Source organism: Podarcis melisellensis (genome assembly GCF_964234715.1).
Source record: "Podarcis melisellensis genome assembly, chromosome: 1".
NCBI classification, from domain to species: Eukaryota; Metazoa; Chordata; class Lepidosauria; order Squamata; family Lacertidae; genus Podarcis; species Podarcis melisellensis.
Window position 1 is genome coordinate 9,987,423 of NC_138528.1, and position 17,009 is coordinate 10,004,431.

The window sequence follows — 17,009 nt, forward strand, 5'->3', positions numbered from 1 at the left end:
TACAATAGCCTATTAAACATTAAAAGCCTCTCTAAACAGGGCTGCCTTCAGATGTCTTCTAAAAGTCTGGTAGTTGTTTTTCTCTTTTCTGGTGGGAGGGAGTTCCATAGGGTGGGTGCCACTACCGAGAAGGCCCTCTGCCTGGTTCCCTGCAACTTGTCTTCTTGCAGTGAGGGAACCACCAGAAGGCCCTCGGCGCTGGACCTCAGTGTCCGGGTATAACGATGGGGGTGGAGACGCTCCTTCAGGTATACTGGACTGAGGTCATTTAGGGCTTTAAAGGCCAGCACCAACACTTTGAATTGTGCTTGGACATGTACTGGGAGCCAGTGTAGATCTTTCAAGACCAGAGTTATGTGGTCTCGGCGGCCATTCCCAGTCACCAGTCTAGTTGCCGCATTCTGGATTAGTTGTAGTTTCCGGGTCACCTTCAAAGGTAGCCCCACGTAGAGCGCATTGCAATAGTCCAAGTGAGAGATAACTAGACCATGCACCACTCTGGTGAGACAGTCCACGGACAGGTAGGGTCTCAGCATGCATACCAGGTGGAGCTGGTAGACAGCTGCCCTGGACACAGAATTGACCTGCGCCTCCATGGACAGCTGTGAGTCCAAAATGACTCCCAGGCTGCGCAGCTGGTCCTTCAGGGGCACAGTTACCCCATTCAGGACCAGGGAGTCCTCCACACCAGCCTGCCTGCTGTCCCCCCAAAACAGTATTTCTGTCTTGTCAAGATTCAGCCTCAATCTGGTAGCTGCCATCCATCCTCCAACCGCGTCCAGACACTCACATAGGACCTTCACCGCCTTCACTAGTTCTGATTTGAAAGAGAGGTAGAGCTGGGTATCATCCACATCCAACCTCCATATTGAAAACCTCCAAAGGAGGAGAGTCCACCACTTCTTGTGGGAGTCTGTTCCACTGCTGGACAGCTCTTGCAGTCAGAAAGATCTTCCTGATGTTTAGTTGGAATCTCCTTTCTTGTACCTGGAATCCATTGGTTCAGGTCCTACCCTCCGGAGCAGAAGAAAACAAGCTTGTTCACTCTTCTATGTGACAGCTGTTAAGATATCTGAAGATGGCTACCATATCTCCTGTCTCCTCTTCTCAGGCTAAACAGCCTTCAACTGTTCCTCATCAGGCTTGCTTTCCAGACCCTTCATCATCTTGGTTGCCCTCCTCTGCACACCTTCCAGCTTGTCGACATCCTTAAATTGTGGTGCCCAGAATTAGACAGGTGTGGTGACCATGGCAGAATGGAGCAGGGCTATGACAGTCACCTGCTATGTATGGGAGTTGTATTTTCCCAAAAGAGCAACTTCATAATTTGGGGTTGCTCCTGGATCTATCTTTGTCACTAGAGGCCCAGGTGACCAGAGAGAGCAGCTTTGGCTGGTGAAACAACTACAGCCATTTCTGGACCAAGATAGCTTGACTGCTGTCATCCTTGCGCTGGTAACGTCCAGGCTGGATTACTGCAATGTACCCTATGTGGGACTGCCCTTGAGGTTGGTTCAGAAGCTGCAGCTGGTGCTCAGTGTGGTGGCTCAGCAGCTCAGTGGAGCAGGATATTGCCAACACTTTACCCCACCCTGGAAATAATTGCACTGGCTGCCAATTAGCTACCGGGCAAAGTTCAAGGTGGTGGTTTTGATTTATAAAGCAGCTTAGGGGCAGGATACCTGAAAGATTGTCTCACCCCCTTATATCACCACTAGATCACTGTGCTTTGCAGGTGGAGGCCTCAGAATGCAAAGGCTTCTCCCTATCCACCAGCAGAGAGCTTGCATGCTTTTCCATTCTCGTTTTTTAAAATATATATATATTATAGGTGAAAGCATTCCTACGGAGAAACTGAGCTTCTGCTGCCCTCTCCTGGCTAAATCATAAAATGCAACCTCATCCTATATCTACCAGTATGTAAATTTTTAAAAAACCAAACAAACAGCAGCAGCAAAGAAGGATCCAAAAACCTGCAAACTTTCATAAGGGAGCCGTTTCCAGAGGAAGAACTGTGAAAGGAGAGAGACTGTCTACAATCATGGGGTGGCTGGGCTCAATCAATCAAAAGATTATGAGACTTGAGGTTATTTTTTTGGTTGCTATTTTGTTAACTTTGTGGTTTTATAGATTGTGAATGCTGTACTTTGTGAATCCTATCCTTTGTTGCAATTGTGCCATTAGGCTTGTTGGGGTTTTTTTAGTTGTTGCACTGATGGCATTTTATGGGTTGTAGTCGTTTAAACTGATGACTTCTTAATTGCTCTGTACGATTTGTGCTGTATTTGTTCTCTTATGTTATTACAGTGGTACCTCTGGTTACGAACTTAATTCGTTCCGGAGATCCGTTCTTAACCTGAGGTACCACTTTAGCTGGGACGCAGGTGGCGCTGTGGGTTAAAGCCTCAGCGCCTAGGACTTGCCGATCGAAAGGTCGGCGGTTCGAATCCCTGCGACGGGGTGCGCTCCCGCTGCTCGGTCCCAGCGCCTGCCAACCTAGCAGTTCGAAAGCACCTCCGGGTGCAAGTAGATAAATAGGGACCGCTTACCAGCGGGAAGGTAAACGGCGTTTCCGTGTGCGGCTCTGGCTCGCCAGAGCAGCGATGTCACGCTGGCCACGTGACCCGGAAGTGTCTCCGGACAGCGCTGGCCCCTGGCCTCTTAAGTGAGATGGGCGCACAACCCCAGAGTCTGTCAAGACTGGCCCGTACGGGCAGGGGTGCCTTTACCTTTACCTTACCACTTTAGCTAATGGGGCCTCCTGCCGCCACCATGCGATTTCTGTTCTCATCCTGAGGTAAAGTTCTTAACCTGAAGTACTACTTCTGGGTTAGGGGAGTCTGTAACCCGAAGTGTTTGTAACCCAAGGTGTTTGTAACCTGAGGTACCACTGTATTTGCCATTTGTAAGCCGCTTTACAACTCACCTGAATGAGAAGTGACATAGAAATGTGGTTTTTTAAAAATCAAATCTCCCATCAGCCCCAGCGTGCATGGCCAACTGCTAGGGAAGATGGGAATTGTAGTTCAGCCATACCTGGAGGACCACAGATTCCCCACACCTGCAGGCATAGCCAAAGTGCAGCTCCCATCATCCCTGGCCCTTGGGCCTACATGGCTGAGGCCGATGGGAGACAGAGTCCAACTGCAACAGGATATAAGCTACCCTTGGTCTGGGGAATCATGCTATCAACTTGATTTCCACTCCCCCCTTTTTTTAAAAAAACAAAACATACAAAAGGCTTTTAAAGTGCACGACTGTGGCTCCCCCATAATAGTGAGAGATCCTTCCTGGGTATGGTCGACCAATTGGTGCCAAAGAAGGATAGAACATTTTTTATGTACACTACAACAGCAGCAAGAATACTCATCGCAAAGTATTGGAAGACACAAGATCTACCCACTTTGGAATAATGGCAGACGAAGGTGGTGGACTATATGGGACTGGTAGAAATGACTGGCAGAATCCGAGACCAGGGAAGAGAGACGGCGGAAGAAGATTGGAAGAAATTTAAGGACTATCTTGGGAAATATTGTAAAATTAATGAATGTTAGAATGATGTTGGTTTGGAAAATTAAGGGTTTTTTCAGCTGTAATGATTAAGTAAAAAGAAAAGAAGGGTTGAAAATTAAATGAAAATTAAGGGAGAGGATTTGCTGAATTAATAATTAGAAATTGGAATACAAAAAGGGGAGGTATGAGGAGGTCGGGGAAGTAAGTTACAAGAAAATAAGGGATTGAAACTATACTTGTTTTTAAATAGTTTTTGAGTTTTGTATTTTGTTTATTTTTTATATTTGTTATTTTTTGTGTTTGTGTTTTGCTTTTATTATTGTTTTTTGTATGTATAATCTTTGAAATTTCAATAAATATCTTTTTTTTTAAATAAAATCGTGAGAGATCCTGCGGCTGTAAACATGATTTAAGCTCAGTGTGCAAACACAATGCTGCGTTTCCTGGTGCCTCAGCACCCTTCTCAAGCATTTCATGTGTTTTGAAAGGCAGATAAAATATCTGTGCATGAAAAGTCTTTTGCTTTCCCATTCATTAAGGCGAGCTGGGCCAGGGCCAGCCCGTTTTTGCACCTGAGGCAGAACCACAAAATGACGTCCCACTCTCCACCACAGGAGGTCTACGTTAGGAATAGAGGAGGAAGGAAAACTGACATTGGGATCTGCTGCCCCGGGAATGCTGCCGCCTGAGGCAGTCCCCTCACCTTGCCTCATGGGTGCGCCAGCCCTAGATGAGGCCCTGCTTCAAGGGCCTCAGTCTGCCCCCAGCTATCTCCCGCCTGACTCTTTTTACTTACATACAGTCCAGGAAGATCATTTGTTGACCCTGGGAGCTGCGTCCTAGTCTCTTTGTTGTATTTATTTCTTTGCTCAAAGAAAGGCATGAGAAAGGCTGGCTCTCAGGCTGAATTTCCATACCTTCCAAGAAACAGGCCCTGGGCTCATGAAGTGTGTTCAGCACCTATGTGACAAACGGCCTGGAATGTGTCCCTCGTTGCAAGATATCCGGGAGTCAAGCAATCAACTGACCTTCCTTCAAAGATATACCACTTTTTCCTAAATACGCATGTGGTTGTTTTAACACCATGATAATAGCATATAACATTTACACTGCTGCTTTAATATGCTTTTCACGACTGTAAAATGTTTTAGTCAGGTGTGTAAAATGTTCTCGTCGAAGCCTATTTTAGGCATGGGTTAACTTCAAAATCCGTAGCAGAAACAAAAGACTGGTCAAAATCAAGGACGTCTAAGGGATATGATTTGTTATAAATTTATTTCATCTTCAGTATTTCAGCTTGCACCTTTTGCTCCAGCACTTTTTTTTTTAAAATAGAACGTTTCACCTATGGCAGCACCTGCCATGTATACATTGAGTCCCAGTCAATGTTCTTAAAAGAGGCTTAGCTTAATCCCATTAAACCATGTTGTGTTTGGTGTTGCATATGACTAGTTTACTTCTCGTTTCCACCCGCCCTCCCCCCCCCCCCATGAATTAGCAGTGTCAAGTTTTTACACAGCTCTTGAGTTTACAATATCCATGTGCAAAGACTCACATGTACAAACTGTGAACTGGTAACCCCGAAACAGTAGTCCGTCTGACAAGAGAGGGGAATCTCCCTGCTCTCTCATTTTATTGATTTATTTATTTGGCCTGGAAACAAGAAACCCCCAATTCTACCAAATATTTAAATGGCAGGAAGAAAAATATACAAGCTCGTATTTATACTGTACTTCTATCAATGGAAACAGGTTGTAAATTCATGTTTGCGACTATCACAAAAGACTTATGAACACCAATTCAGCTTTATACTGTAAATACTGCTGGATCAATGGTTTAGGATTATCAATCATTGTTGTCATATGTTGTCTATAACAGTTCAAAAGCATCCTGGAGAAAAATCCTGAAAAACACATACCTTACGGTATATAATAATGTACCTGCATTAGCTAAATATATACTGTACACAAGTCTTATCAGCATTTTATCTACCAAAGATGTGAGATTCCACTTTTAAATACAAAGCAGATAGCCAGTAATGTATATTTATAATACAGCCCTCTCTTTTTTCCATATATATTTTTTTTGCTTTGTTTTTAACCTTAAACAATTTGGTCACAATGCACCTTTGATATAAAATCATTTAAAATTTTATTATTAATACTCAAGACATTAGGTTTGCCAGAATTGGAATATTCTCTTTCCCCCCTCTCCCCAATAGTATTTTTTAGAACCACTTTTGGTAACAAATACAGTAATTAGGAAATGAGCACCCAAGTTCAGAATGCTGAAGTATGTTATCCATAATCCATTCCAGCTCAAAACAAGATGTTGCTGTGATAAGAAACGGAGTTGCAAAAACCACCACAGAATCTTTTTTCTTTGTCTTTTTTGGCTGGAATGTTTTAATAAATATTTAGAAAGGTAAGGCAACAACTTCAAACAATCCAACCTGTCTGCTCAACTCCCCCCCCCCGCCCCCATATTAGCTCCATGATGACCATACACGATCAATTTTTTTTTTTTAGGTGTACTCTTGTTTTATTATATCCAAATAGCCTAAAGAAAATGTATAGCAATGCAATAATTTATCCTCAGTATTTCTAAGACAAATCTGGCCGTTTTATCAACCGTGTACAGCTTAATACTGGTCGGATACTGAAGTCTGCGTTGTTGCCACTGCACACTTTGATAAGGATTGGTGGGGTGAGCTGAGATTCGCAAGCAACTGATTCATTGGCAAATCCCAATGCACACCTCCCAAGTCCGCCTATAACCACATTATAGTTACTCGTAACGTTCACACTGAAGGAGCACCAAAGCAGGTCTGGTACTCAAAAGTTGCGTATACCAGAACAAACTCTTAGCATTTAAAGGACCTCTATATATTTTTTTTCTTTTTACGGCCCTGATCTGTATAAACATTCAACTCATGAAGATGTGCAAAAAAAAGGAAAAAAACAAAAACAAAAAAAATCCAAGTCAAATTACAGCATAGTTATCCGGAGGAGAAAGATGTTACACAAACTCATAAGAAAATGACAATCTTTTTTTTCTCTCTCTCTCTTTTACTATAAATACATTTAACAGTTTAGCAGAAAGACAAGCTAAATTTAAGATTGTTCACATTTGAAGTTGTATCACTCTCTGCTAATGATAAATAAGGAAGAGGTCCTGACAATGGAATTTGGACATAGCATTTTCGACAGATCTTTTGAAGACTGGTTTAAAGAAGGGTTAAAACAATGATTATTTTTGCAAAGTTCTGAGAAGTCCATCTGTTGTCCAAACTTTGGATTGAAGTTCTTTTTTTGTTTGTTTGTTTTCCTTTACTTAGAGACAGATATATACAGTGCTGTTGTAATAATGAAACAAATGTGAAATCTACTGTAAAGTTGCACAATACAGAAAACTGTTGCTCCATCTTCTACTACATACATGTGTGACTCCACAGGTTATTTAAATGCTGCTTTGCTGCTTTTTGTTAAGTTGGAATTATCCCATCCCGTCTAAGACCCCGCTTTAGTTCCAAATCCTCCAGTTTCTTCCATAGTTCTTCACGTTCCTTCTCCTTTTTCTTCTCGCTGTTAAATTAAGGGGAGGGGGGAAGAGAAGCATTAGAGGAAAATGTCAGGTTTTCACGAGCCCCTTGTTTCTTACATCAGTACAGCTACAGAAAGAAAACGGCACTAGAGGTAGAACGATGCACTGGGGTGTCCCAGCGTTTTGCATTTTCTCTGAAACCTCTTAAGGCTGCACACACAAGAACCCCGCAACTGAATAGTGCCAGGCATTCGCAGCAACAACCCCAAGCCGGTGGTGCCTTCCAACATCCAATGCTACCCAGTCTGGCAAGACTTCGGAATCACACCGCTTGCGCTATTTGCTGGTCTTGTCCTGCACTTACTGGGATTTCTTTATCCGAGTTAATGAAAACCTGCCTTCTAGAGCAAAACAAAGGTAGAATAAAAACAATTACATACCAAATGCACTACTGCAGACGTTTTGGAGGGTAAGGAATTATGTTCCTGTATTTGAAGCCATTACAAACCCAAATTGCCCAATATGTTCCTTCAAATACTATGGAGATGGAAGCCAGTGGAGCTTCATTTGGCAATGTATGTCATCCGTGACGAGTGGATTTATTTCTCTTTCTAGCGAACTCATTGGATCTCTTTTTAATTATCGGACTGCATCAGTTATTTAATTTAAAAGCGTTATTATTCCATTTCTTGTTCTCTCCTTCCCCACACATTCTTATCTTCATCATTTACAGAAAACTGTCCTAAGCTTCTTTCCAATGAAACCACCAATGAAATCACTGGAACTGCAGCCAGACAACTGACCAAAATTCCAGGTCCAACCTTTCACAAAACAGAAACTGCTACTTAACCTCAGGGTCATAAACTTAATATGTGCATAACTTTCAAGTTGCCAGAGAGCTAATACATTATACCCAAGTTATTATTATTACTATTATTAATAATAATAATAATAATAATTAGTTAGTTAGTTAGTTATACCCCACCCATCTGGCTGTGTTTCCCCAACCACTCTGGGCAGCTTCCAGCAAAAGATTAAAAAGACATTAAAATATAGCTATTTAACTTTTTTAAAATGCCGTATATTGACTTGGCAGGCAACAGATAATGTCACAGTTGTCAACTATACATAGCATACATAGTTAAAAATGGCAAAATTCTGTATACTAGAACAATCCTGAACTACTATCCTACCATTATTCATTATGGAGGAAGTCCCAGTGAAAACAATAGTGCTTACTCCCTAGCAAAGTGTATCCTCTACTTGAGCAATGCCTTGTCTTTTTTACTGCTGGAATCCAAACAACAGTGCATCGAGTTCTGTGCTAGCAGCCAGGGAGGCTTTAGGCTTGTGTTTCTCAAACACCCCGCAATGCCACACGGAAAACCATTTTTGAGACCGAGTGAATGTTCAAAGCTGATCATGGTGTGACATGGGAGCCAGCTGTTCAAAGACAAAAAGGTCGAAAACCATGCCGGAGATTCTCGATGAATGAAATAGCTTTCCGGATCCTTGCCTCCAAGATGTCATGATTCTAAAAATGTGTCTCCTGCACATAGATGGAAGCCTCAGCTTTGACCTTTTGAGGTGACCAAACACCAGAAACACCCATTGCCAGACACACAGTCAATACTTCACTAATAATTGCTAGGAGTCTAACCAGTTTCTTGATGAAACTTGTGTAATGTTTGCAAAAAGGTCCACACTAAATCCACACAGCAGCATCCCCGATACCCTGATGGTCCTGGGCCACTGTGTAAGAAGCCTAGCCTAGCTTAGACAAAACATTAACAAATCAAGCATAACTGACTTGCTGTGCGTACAGGCATAAAGTCTATAAAAGCTAAGGGGTACTTGGTACACCTCTATTTGCATTTCTTTGAGTTTTCTTTTTAATTTTAAGCAGAGAGCTGTCAGCCTGGTGATGGAACTGAACAACATTAGGGCCTCCAAGAACGTGTGAGAGGCTATACTAACCTAACAAGGCTTGATGACATACAGTACCCTTCGCTTTGCTTGTGGGAACCCCGAGTCTCACAAAAGGCACGACTTTCACCAAGTCGCAAACTGCCCGGAGTTCCCGAAGTTTCCTCATTAGTTTCACCTGCTGCTTTGGATAAGCTGAAATTTCAGACAAAAGATGATGCACTATAATTGGAGAAGGGTGATTAAGGGAAAGACAGAGAAACATTTTAAACTAAGGTGCAACTAATGATCGTATGGATGGCACTTCTTCTAGATCCAGCAATGTCAAAGCCTTAAATGTATCAAGATATTATGGAGAAGGAAAGCAAGGAAGGCTGGGGGGGGGGAAGGGGGTCACTTTGCTTAGAGATCCCAATAAAGGTCAGACGCAAGTTATGAGAGTTAATTGCTGAAAGCTTTCTTGACTCGCAAAGAGTTCCTGTATGCATTCTGGACACCATCTTCAAAGCAAAGTGAAGGCAAATTGATGAGTTGGGGGGGGGGGGGTTTAAATAAAAAAAAGAAATTATTTTTATTTTTTACTATTGAAATTCTTGATACAATTAAGTCTTTAAGAACATAGAGCCAAAAGAAGTTTTGTGAGGAATGCAAGTTCACAAGCTACGCAATGGGTACTGTATCTCATAAAGGGAAGGAAAAAAACAACCATCTATATGTCTTGCAGGGGCCAGGCTAATGAGCATGCGGGGAGGGGGGGGGGGAATGAGGCATTGCAATCAATCATGTGTGGGAATTATGCAATTACTGCAAAGTGTTTAAATAAAAAAAGAACCAAAACTAAAAACAGCAGGCTTTATGCACAGCTGACAAAATAAAATAAAAAAGGCTGTAGAAAGTTACCGCTGGCGATCTGACTTGTAAGTGGCCGTCAGCTCGTCAAACATGGCGCTGTTCATTTCCATAAATGCCTTCAGCACGTTGTATACTAAAGCCACAATAGCCCTGTGAATCGTGAAAGAAAGAGTCCATTAATTTGCCGTTCAAACGGGACAGATCTTTTCGTGTCAACAACACCGTTCTGATTTGATGTATTTGTGTCACAGGACACACAGCTCTGGCATCATCCAAGTTGTGTCCCCTTCCAGTCTTCCCCAAATCTATACTGGGGCAACGGAAACAGAATCCTGCATCAATAAATGTTGTGCTGGGAAGTGACAGCAACCACAGCTGAATATAGTGTGTGGAGCCTTTTCAAATTATGCAGTGTTTCAATGTAAGCCAAACTCAAGATGCTATGACTTTGTGGGGGAGGAGCAGAGGGGGCAACTGAAGTTTAGAACTCAAGTTTCGCAGAAACATATGAAAGCAGGGAGAGAATGCAGGAAGATTTAACACAAATCTTAGCATGGCACCCGGCAGGTGATCCCAACTTTTTCATTCCTTTCATCTGTGCAGCCTAGTGCTAAGTTCTCCAAGGACTGGGAACCTCAAGATACTCTCTAGTCAACTCTAGTCCTTCTATGCCAATAAGCTGGGACAATGGCAAAAGAAACTATAAGAAAAAGGACTGGGGGAAAGGAAGACTAGAATTAGAAAAAGGAAATCGAATGAGAGAAGCACTGAGGAGGAGCAGAGAACCTCATATTAAATAAAAAAGGACGTTCATGTTTATATTTTTCCTTTATTACCCCGTGGAAGCTCAGTGCAATATATGCTTGTAGAAGTAAGTACTACTGAATTTACTACATGTCCTGTTAAGGAGACCCAGAAGAAGAAAGTGTAAGAAAACCAGGGACTCATCTTGAGTAAGCTTTTGATGACCTGTCTGTGCACCTCAAGGCTGTCTCCTACTGCAGACCCCACAGAATACCACAGGGCTTATCAGTGCAGTGCTCTGAAGACTAGGGCAAAAGTAAATCGTATTAAGGTTTTATCTGGAGGATATTGCTGTAAAGTGGCAATGTTGTAGCTGCAGAGCGGCAAAAGGCACCTTTTAAAAATACGGGATGTACATCTCTGCGGCGCAATAGGTCAGTGCACCTGGCTGTTGACCAGAAGGTTGGCTGTTCAGGCCCCCCCCCCCAGGGACAGCTGTGGACAGGAGTCCTGCACTGCAGGTGATTGGACTAGAGGGTAGATGACCCTCAGCGGTTCCTTCCAACTCTAATTCTATGATAGATCCTTTGTTTCAAAGTTCCTGATACACAAAGTACTAGTGACATCAACATCACTCAACTGTGACACAACCCACCACACAACCGGTCTGAGGAAGCACAGTAAACCAACCTCCCTGCTCCCAGTGAACTGCAAATTCTTCTCATTCTTTTGGCTAGATTTTTTAATAATACAGTTCAGTCTTGGGGGTGCGGGATACCAGAATCAAAGCATCTGCCAATATGCTAGCTCAGGATATAGAATGAACTTTGCGCTTTCCCAACTCAGTATTTAATATGGACATATCATGCCGGGTACTACTAACTGGTGCTGCTTGTTTCAGCAGGTTTCTGTGCTGTTTTGAAAAAATGAATTTTGTTTTTGTTTTTATTTAGTTTCAAAATTATATTATGGCTTTGTGAAACTTGGTTTGAACAATAATCTGTACGATTTTTATTTTTTTAAAAAAATGCCTTTCTGTTTCTGAGAAACGGACCCTTCAAACTGGTGAAACCTTTTCCAGGTTCTGCCAGTCTCTAGATGAAATGTTTCTGTTCAAAGATCTGTAATAGTCCAACTTGGAAGTCATCATACCTTTGCTCACAATATGGCTGTGCACCAAATATCTACGAAGAGGTTCCAATATCACTTTTCAAGTAAATAGGCCAGATCATAATGAGAGTTGCTTTGGGAAGCCAACCAAGTCTCCTCAACTAAGTACAGGGTATCTCTGCAATTCCAGAGTTTTCTCCTCTTCTTAACTTCTCCCACCAAGGATCTCAGAGGAGCGCCTGCAAGTTTATTCTATCATACTGCAAGTACCATACTGTCAGCTATCACTAAAAACGAGAAACACTGCAACTTTCTCAATCGTATGGTATCCCAGAAACAAGTTCCGTGCATAAACTTCAGGTAAATATCCTAAGTGCTTGCAAAAGCCCTGCTCTCATTGTGCAACTCTAGAGTTTAGTGCATTTGGTGTCAAATCTATGCTGTAAAACCCTGCAAGTGGGGAAATGTCAAGACAGGTCAGATAACCAGTATTTCATTGTTTAGAAAACAACTCTGTGAAAGGTACAAATCTAAGATTTTCAATGTGTTTGCAAATATACAACAATGGGTTTTTTAAAAAATAAAACCAAGAAAAACACTTACGGGTTCCAGTGTTCTTTGGAAATCCTGTACAGACTGGAAAACATTATGGGAAGTATTACATTGGAATTCTCCTCTATCAAACTCATGATGTATTCATTATTCCAATAGTACAGTGCTCTTTCAGCCACCTTGGAAAAAGGGGGAAATGGTATTCTTTTATTTCCTAGATCAGGTAACAATTCCAGTAAGTACAACCATATTATGCCAGTGCTTTGCCATCTGTACTGTTTTCCAGATTGTTTATGGGCCCAACTTAAAAGTGCTGGAATTAACCTTTAAAGTCCTAAACATATTGGGGCCAGCAAGTAAATGCACATGTGGTATTCCATTAGGGGAAATCTATTGAGAGGAAACAATATTGCATGGCAAAGTGGTAGGACTGGGCCTTCTGGCGGTTCCCTCACTGCGAGAAGCCAAGTTACAGGGAACCAGGCAGAGGGCCTTCTCAGTAGTGGCACCCGCCCTGTGGAACGCTCTCCCACCATATGTCAAAGAGAACAACAACTACCAGACTTTTAGAAGACATCTGAAGGCAGCCCTGTTTAGGGAAGCTTTTAATCTTTGATGGATCACTGTATTTTAATATTTTTTTGGAAGCCGCGCAGGGTGGCTGGGGAAGCCCAGCCAGATGGGCGGGGGTATAAATAATAAATTTTAATTATTTATACCCTGCCCTCCCCAGCCAAAACCAGGCTCAGAGCAGCTAACATCAAATATATAACATATTAACATAAAATCAGGCAATCAATTAAAATACATCCTAAAATCAAATCAGAATCAAAGTGAAATCCAATCAGATGACAACCCACAGATTAGGGCTGAGGGCCTTAAATGCTCACCGGCCTGTTTGTACTGATCTTATATGAGCCTGTGAGAAAAGTTGTGGAGCCACTTTCATATAAGTTCTTATAAGGAGAGAGGGGGAGTCAGACTGGACCCCGATCAAAGGCCTGGAGGAACAGCTCCGTCTTGCAGGCCCTGTGGAAAGATGTCAGATTCTGCAGGGCCCTGGTCTATTGTGGCAGAGCATTCTACCAGGGTACCAGGTCAGGGCCACGGCCGAAAAGGCCTTGGCTCTGGTTGAGGCCAATCTAAGCTCGTTGAGGCCCAGGACCTCCAAGATGCTATTATTTGTGGACTGGAAGGTCCTTCGTGGGGCATACCAGGAGAGGCGGTCCCGTAGGCTTTAAAGGTTAAAACCAGCACCTTAAACCTGATCCTGTACTCCACCGGGAAAAGGCTAAGCATCCTCCAAAACTTGCTTCACTGCTCAGAATCCCCCTCTTCTGAACTGACTTCCCATATTAAAAAATGGTGTCACGGTTTATATACATGCAACATACAATTTGCTTCTGAGTTTCTGGCTGCCAATACTGACCTGAAAGTGAGGGCTAGACACACACTTAGCTATTTGTTTAAACAAGGGTTCTTGAATTTTGACAAACTGTGAGGGTTCAATCACATCCAATATCTCCTCCAGCTCTCCAAGGAACATGACCTAAAGTGAGAAAGGAAATATTAAATTCAGAGCTCTTCTGTTTGCATTCAGAAATAAATTTTGAAGGAAGCATTAACTCAGCTTCTAGTTATGCCAGTAGAGATAATGCACGAGAACAATATACCCTTCATTTGCAGAAACTGGATGCAATCATGCATATACTTCTTAGGAAGCAAATGCAAAACCCAGCGCCATTTATTGGCATAGGAACAAGCACACTTCAATCAAGTCAGTAAGACTCTGCACCAAAATAAACTTGCAAATGTCACAATTAAAGAGCACACGCAAACATTTCCAACCGCTCTTAAAAATCGACACTATTAACAGCTAAGTAGGGTGGACAGCTTACTTTTTACAGATGGCACTAAGGAGGGTAGCCATTATTTTACTCCTACAAGAATATGCAGCATACAATGGTTGCTAATTGGGCTGCTGTCAACCTTTGTGCAAAGCAATAAACCTATGGCTTCTGAGTAGTCAATGACGAATGTAAAAAAAAAAAGATCTGCATCTAAAATCATTTAATAGAATCGTTTAACTTTCCTCAAAGACACCTACATTTTCCATTGTACTACAAAATACTATTGGGTTACTTGTAAGGTTTCTCTCCTACAATTTCTCTAAAGAGCTCAAAACAGCACACATGGCTGGCTCCTCACCATTTTATCCTCAAAGTTGCCCCGTGTGATAGATTGGCCTGAGAGACAATGGTTGACCAAAGGCCACCCAGTTAGCTTCATGGCCGAGTGAAGATTTGAACCTGAGTCCCCCTAGTTGAGGGATGCGGGTGGCGCTATGGGTTAAACCACAGAACCTAGGACTTGCCGATCAGAAGGTTGGTGGTTTGAATCCCTGCAACGGGGTGAGCTCCTGTTGTTTGGTCCCAGCTCCTGCCAACCTAGCAGTTCGAAAGCACATCAAAGTGCAAGCAGAGAAATAGGTACCGCTCCGGAGGGAAGGTAAGCGGCATTTCCGTGTGCTGCTCTGGTTCGCCAGAAGTGGCTTAGTCATGCTGGCCACATGACCCGGAAGCTGTACGCCGGCTCCCTCGGCCAAGAAAGCGAGATGAGCGCTGCAACCCCAGAGTCGGCCACGACTGGACCTAATGGTCACGGGTCCCTTTACCTTTACCCCCCAGTTGAACGCTCTAAGCACTCTAATGATCCCAAGCACAGCCTTTTCCCCCAGCTGCTGCATACCCTGGGCTGCCATCTTCATCTAGCTATTTCCAAGGTCTCTCTCCTCATCAGCCACCAGCAGCACAGACCCCATGAGCATATACATGGAATTAAGATATTTTTGTCTGAAATGTGCATCCCTTTACACTTGCTTACATTAAATGGCATTTGCAATATAATAAGAGATGGCCCAATGTTTCCTTTTTCTACAGATTCTGTTTTCAACAGGAAGACGATCAAGGCCCCATTACTTACTTCTTTTTGACTGCAAGTTTTCGGCCAGAATTTCATTAAACCTCTAATGACCTGCATTGAAGAAGAGACAATCCATTTAGATACAGAAATACACAGGTGTCTGAAGCCAACTCTCAAGATAAAAAGAGACATGTATAGATCATACTTACAGGCTCTGTGAGTGAAGGGTCTTTCTCCAGAAACTGCACTATGCAATATGCCAACTGCAAAATATATAAGAAAACATTGCATTACAATATTTTCTTGAGAACGCAAAAAGAATAAAAAAGAATAAAGATATTGTTAAGGTGGCTAATCCAGATATACATCCTGAATCCTAACTGCCACGAACAGACTTCCCTCATGGCACTGGGTTTCCCCTGACCTGCTGCATCCTCCTGAAACTACAAAGAGCAACTAGTGATGATGCCCACTGGGAAATATTAGAAAGTAATGCAGGGGGCTGTAGCAGGAACAGATAAATCAGTGGTCCTACCCTAATAATGATAATAATAATGATGCAACAACCCTCAAATTACACAGGGGCAGCTTTGTCTTATTCTGCTAGCAGTTTCCATTTCAAATGCATTTCAAACTGCAAAGCTGACCAACACACCAAGCTCCTCAGTATACTAAAGCGACTAGATAAATGTGAGTCTGAAACCATCTGAATTTCGGCACTGAATGCCTCATTGTGCTGTCGATGTTTTTCTTCTACGTTTCTGGCAGCACTAGGGCACGTGAGTTGAGTTAGCACAGCTGAAGACCGGCGTACAGAAAGATTAAGCTAGCAAGGCTCCCTCTGCAGGGATATCAGAGGCAAAGGTTTGGAGAGCAGGAAAGTGTGGGACATGCTGCTACTGAATGAGAAGATATGTAGCCAAACTTAGGAAAACAAGAATACTGAAGAGTATAGGTGCTGGTTCAGAATTTGTGCCAGGAATTCAAAGCAGTGGTGTGCAGAATGGCAGCCTGCAGGCTAAATCTGACACCACTGTTGATTCACTATCACCTTGCAGCAGAGGAAGGCAAACTTTTCCTTCCAGCCAACCCCCTCAACAACTGGCTTCTGGAAGGAGCAAGCACTTTCAGAAACACACAGCAACACTCCACACTTATTATTCCCTGCAGTCGCCTCTCCCATCAAGAACAGTGGAAGATGCTACCCTTAGGTGCTTTGTGTCAGCTGACTACAGATTCACTGGAGTGGCAAAAGTAAGAAGGCGGGAGGAAAGGGGAGGAGGTGTCTGACTCAGGCTGTAGTGCTCCTCCCCAAGTTAGCTGGCAGGCATATCTAGCTGCCAAACCCCAATTACAGAGTGGAATAAAGCACCCAAACCCAAAAACGTAAAAAATAAATAAATAGGGAAGCTATACAGGCAGTCCCAGATCTGGATGGGTCTTGCATTCCAGGGAGTTGCACACTTGCGTGAAATTGTGTGCAATTAAAACACCCTGTCCCATCCATCCCTTTTAGGGCGTTTTCCTGGTCCCTTCCGGATTTGCCGCTGTGTGCACGTGCAAAAACATGCACGTTTCGGTCGCGCCTAAAACAGGGGCTGTTTGTATTCATCACCACTAAAAACAGACACTTGTGCAAACTGATGTAAGCTTTAAATTTTAGCTTTCAAACATTGTGTGCACCCCCATCCTAAGGCAACACTAAACAATTAAGATACAGTTAGCAGTAGCTCTGTTTCAGCAAAACAGCCAATAGTCTTGTACCTCCTTAGCTTACCTAGCACTGCATTGTGGGCTCAGGGCTGAACTAGAGAAAACATCCCGCTCACCAAGCCAAATAAGCTTGT

The 17,009-nt window shown here is 42.9% G+C and overlaps 1 protein-coding gene across 5 annotated transcripts in view; it reads right to left on the reverse strand.

The window, feature by feature from the left end:
* Positions 1-4,769: 4,769 nt before the first annotated feature.
* Positions 4,770-17,009, reverse strand: part of PPP2R5E (protein phosphatase 2 regulatory subunit B'epsilon) — an 88,829-nt gene continuing 76,589 nt past the window's right edge. For 4 of the 5 annotated variants that reach the window (XM_081912242.1, XM_081912241.1, XM_081912245.1 and 1 more), the window contains 7 exons: positions 15,372-15,425; positions 15,223-15,273; positions 13,670-13,789; positions 12,292-12,419; positions 9,883-9,984; positions 9,034-9,177; positions 4,770-7,097 (listed from right to left, as the gene is read on the reverse strand). In XM_081912242.1, coding sequence (XP_081768368.1) covers positions 6,998-7,097; positions 9,034-9,177; positions 9,883-9,984; positions 12,292-12,419; positions 13,670-13,789; positions 15,223-15,273; positions 15,372-15,425 — 699 coding nt within the window. In that variant the 3' untranslated portion in view covers positions 4,770-6,997. The remainder of the gene's footprint in view (positions 7,098-9,033; positions 9,178-9,882; positions 9,985-12,291; positions 12,420-13,669; positions 13,790-15,222; positions 15,274-15,371; positions 15,426-17,009) is intronic. The other variant, XM_081912244.1, reaches the window with a different exon arrangement.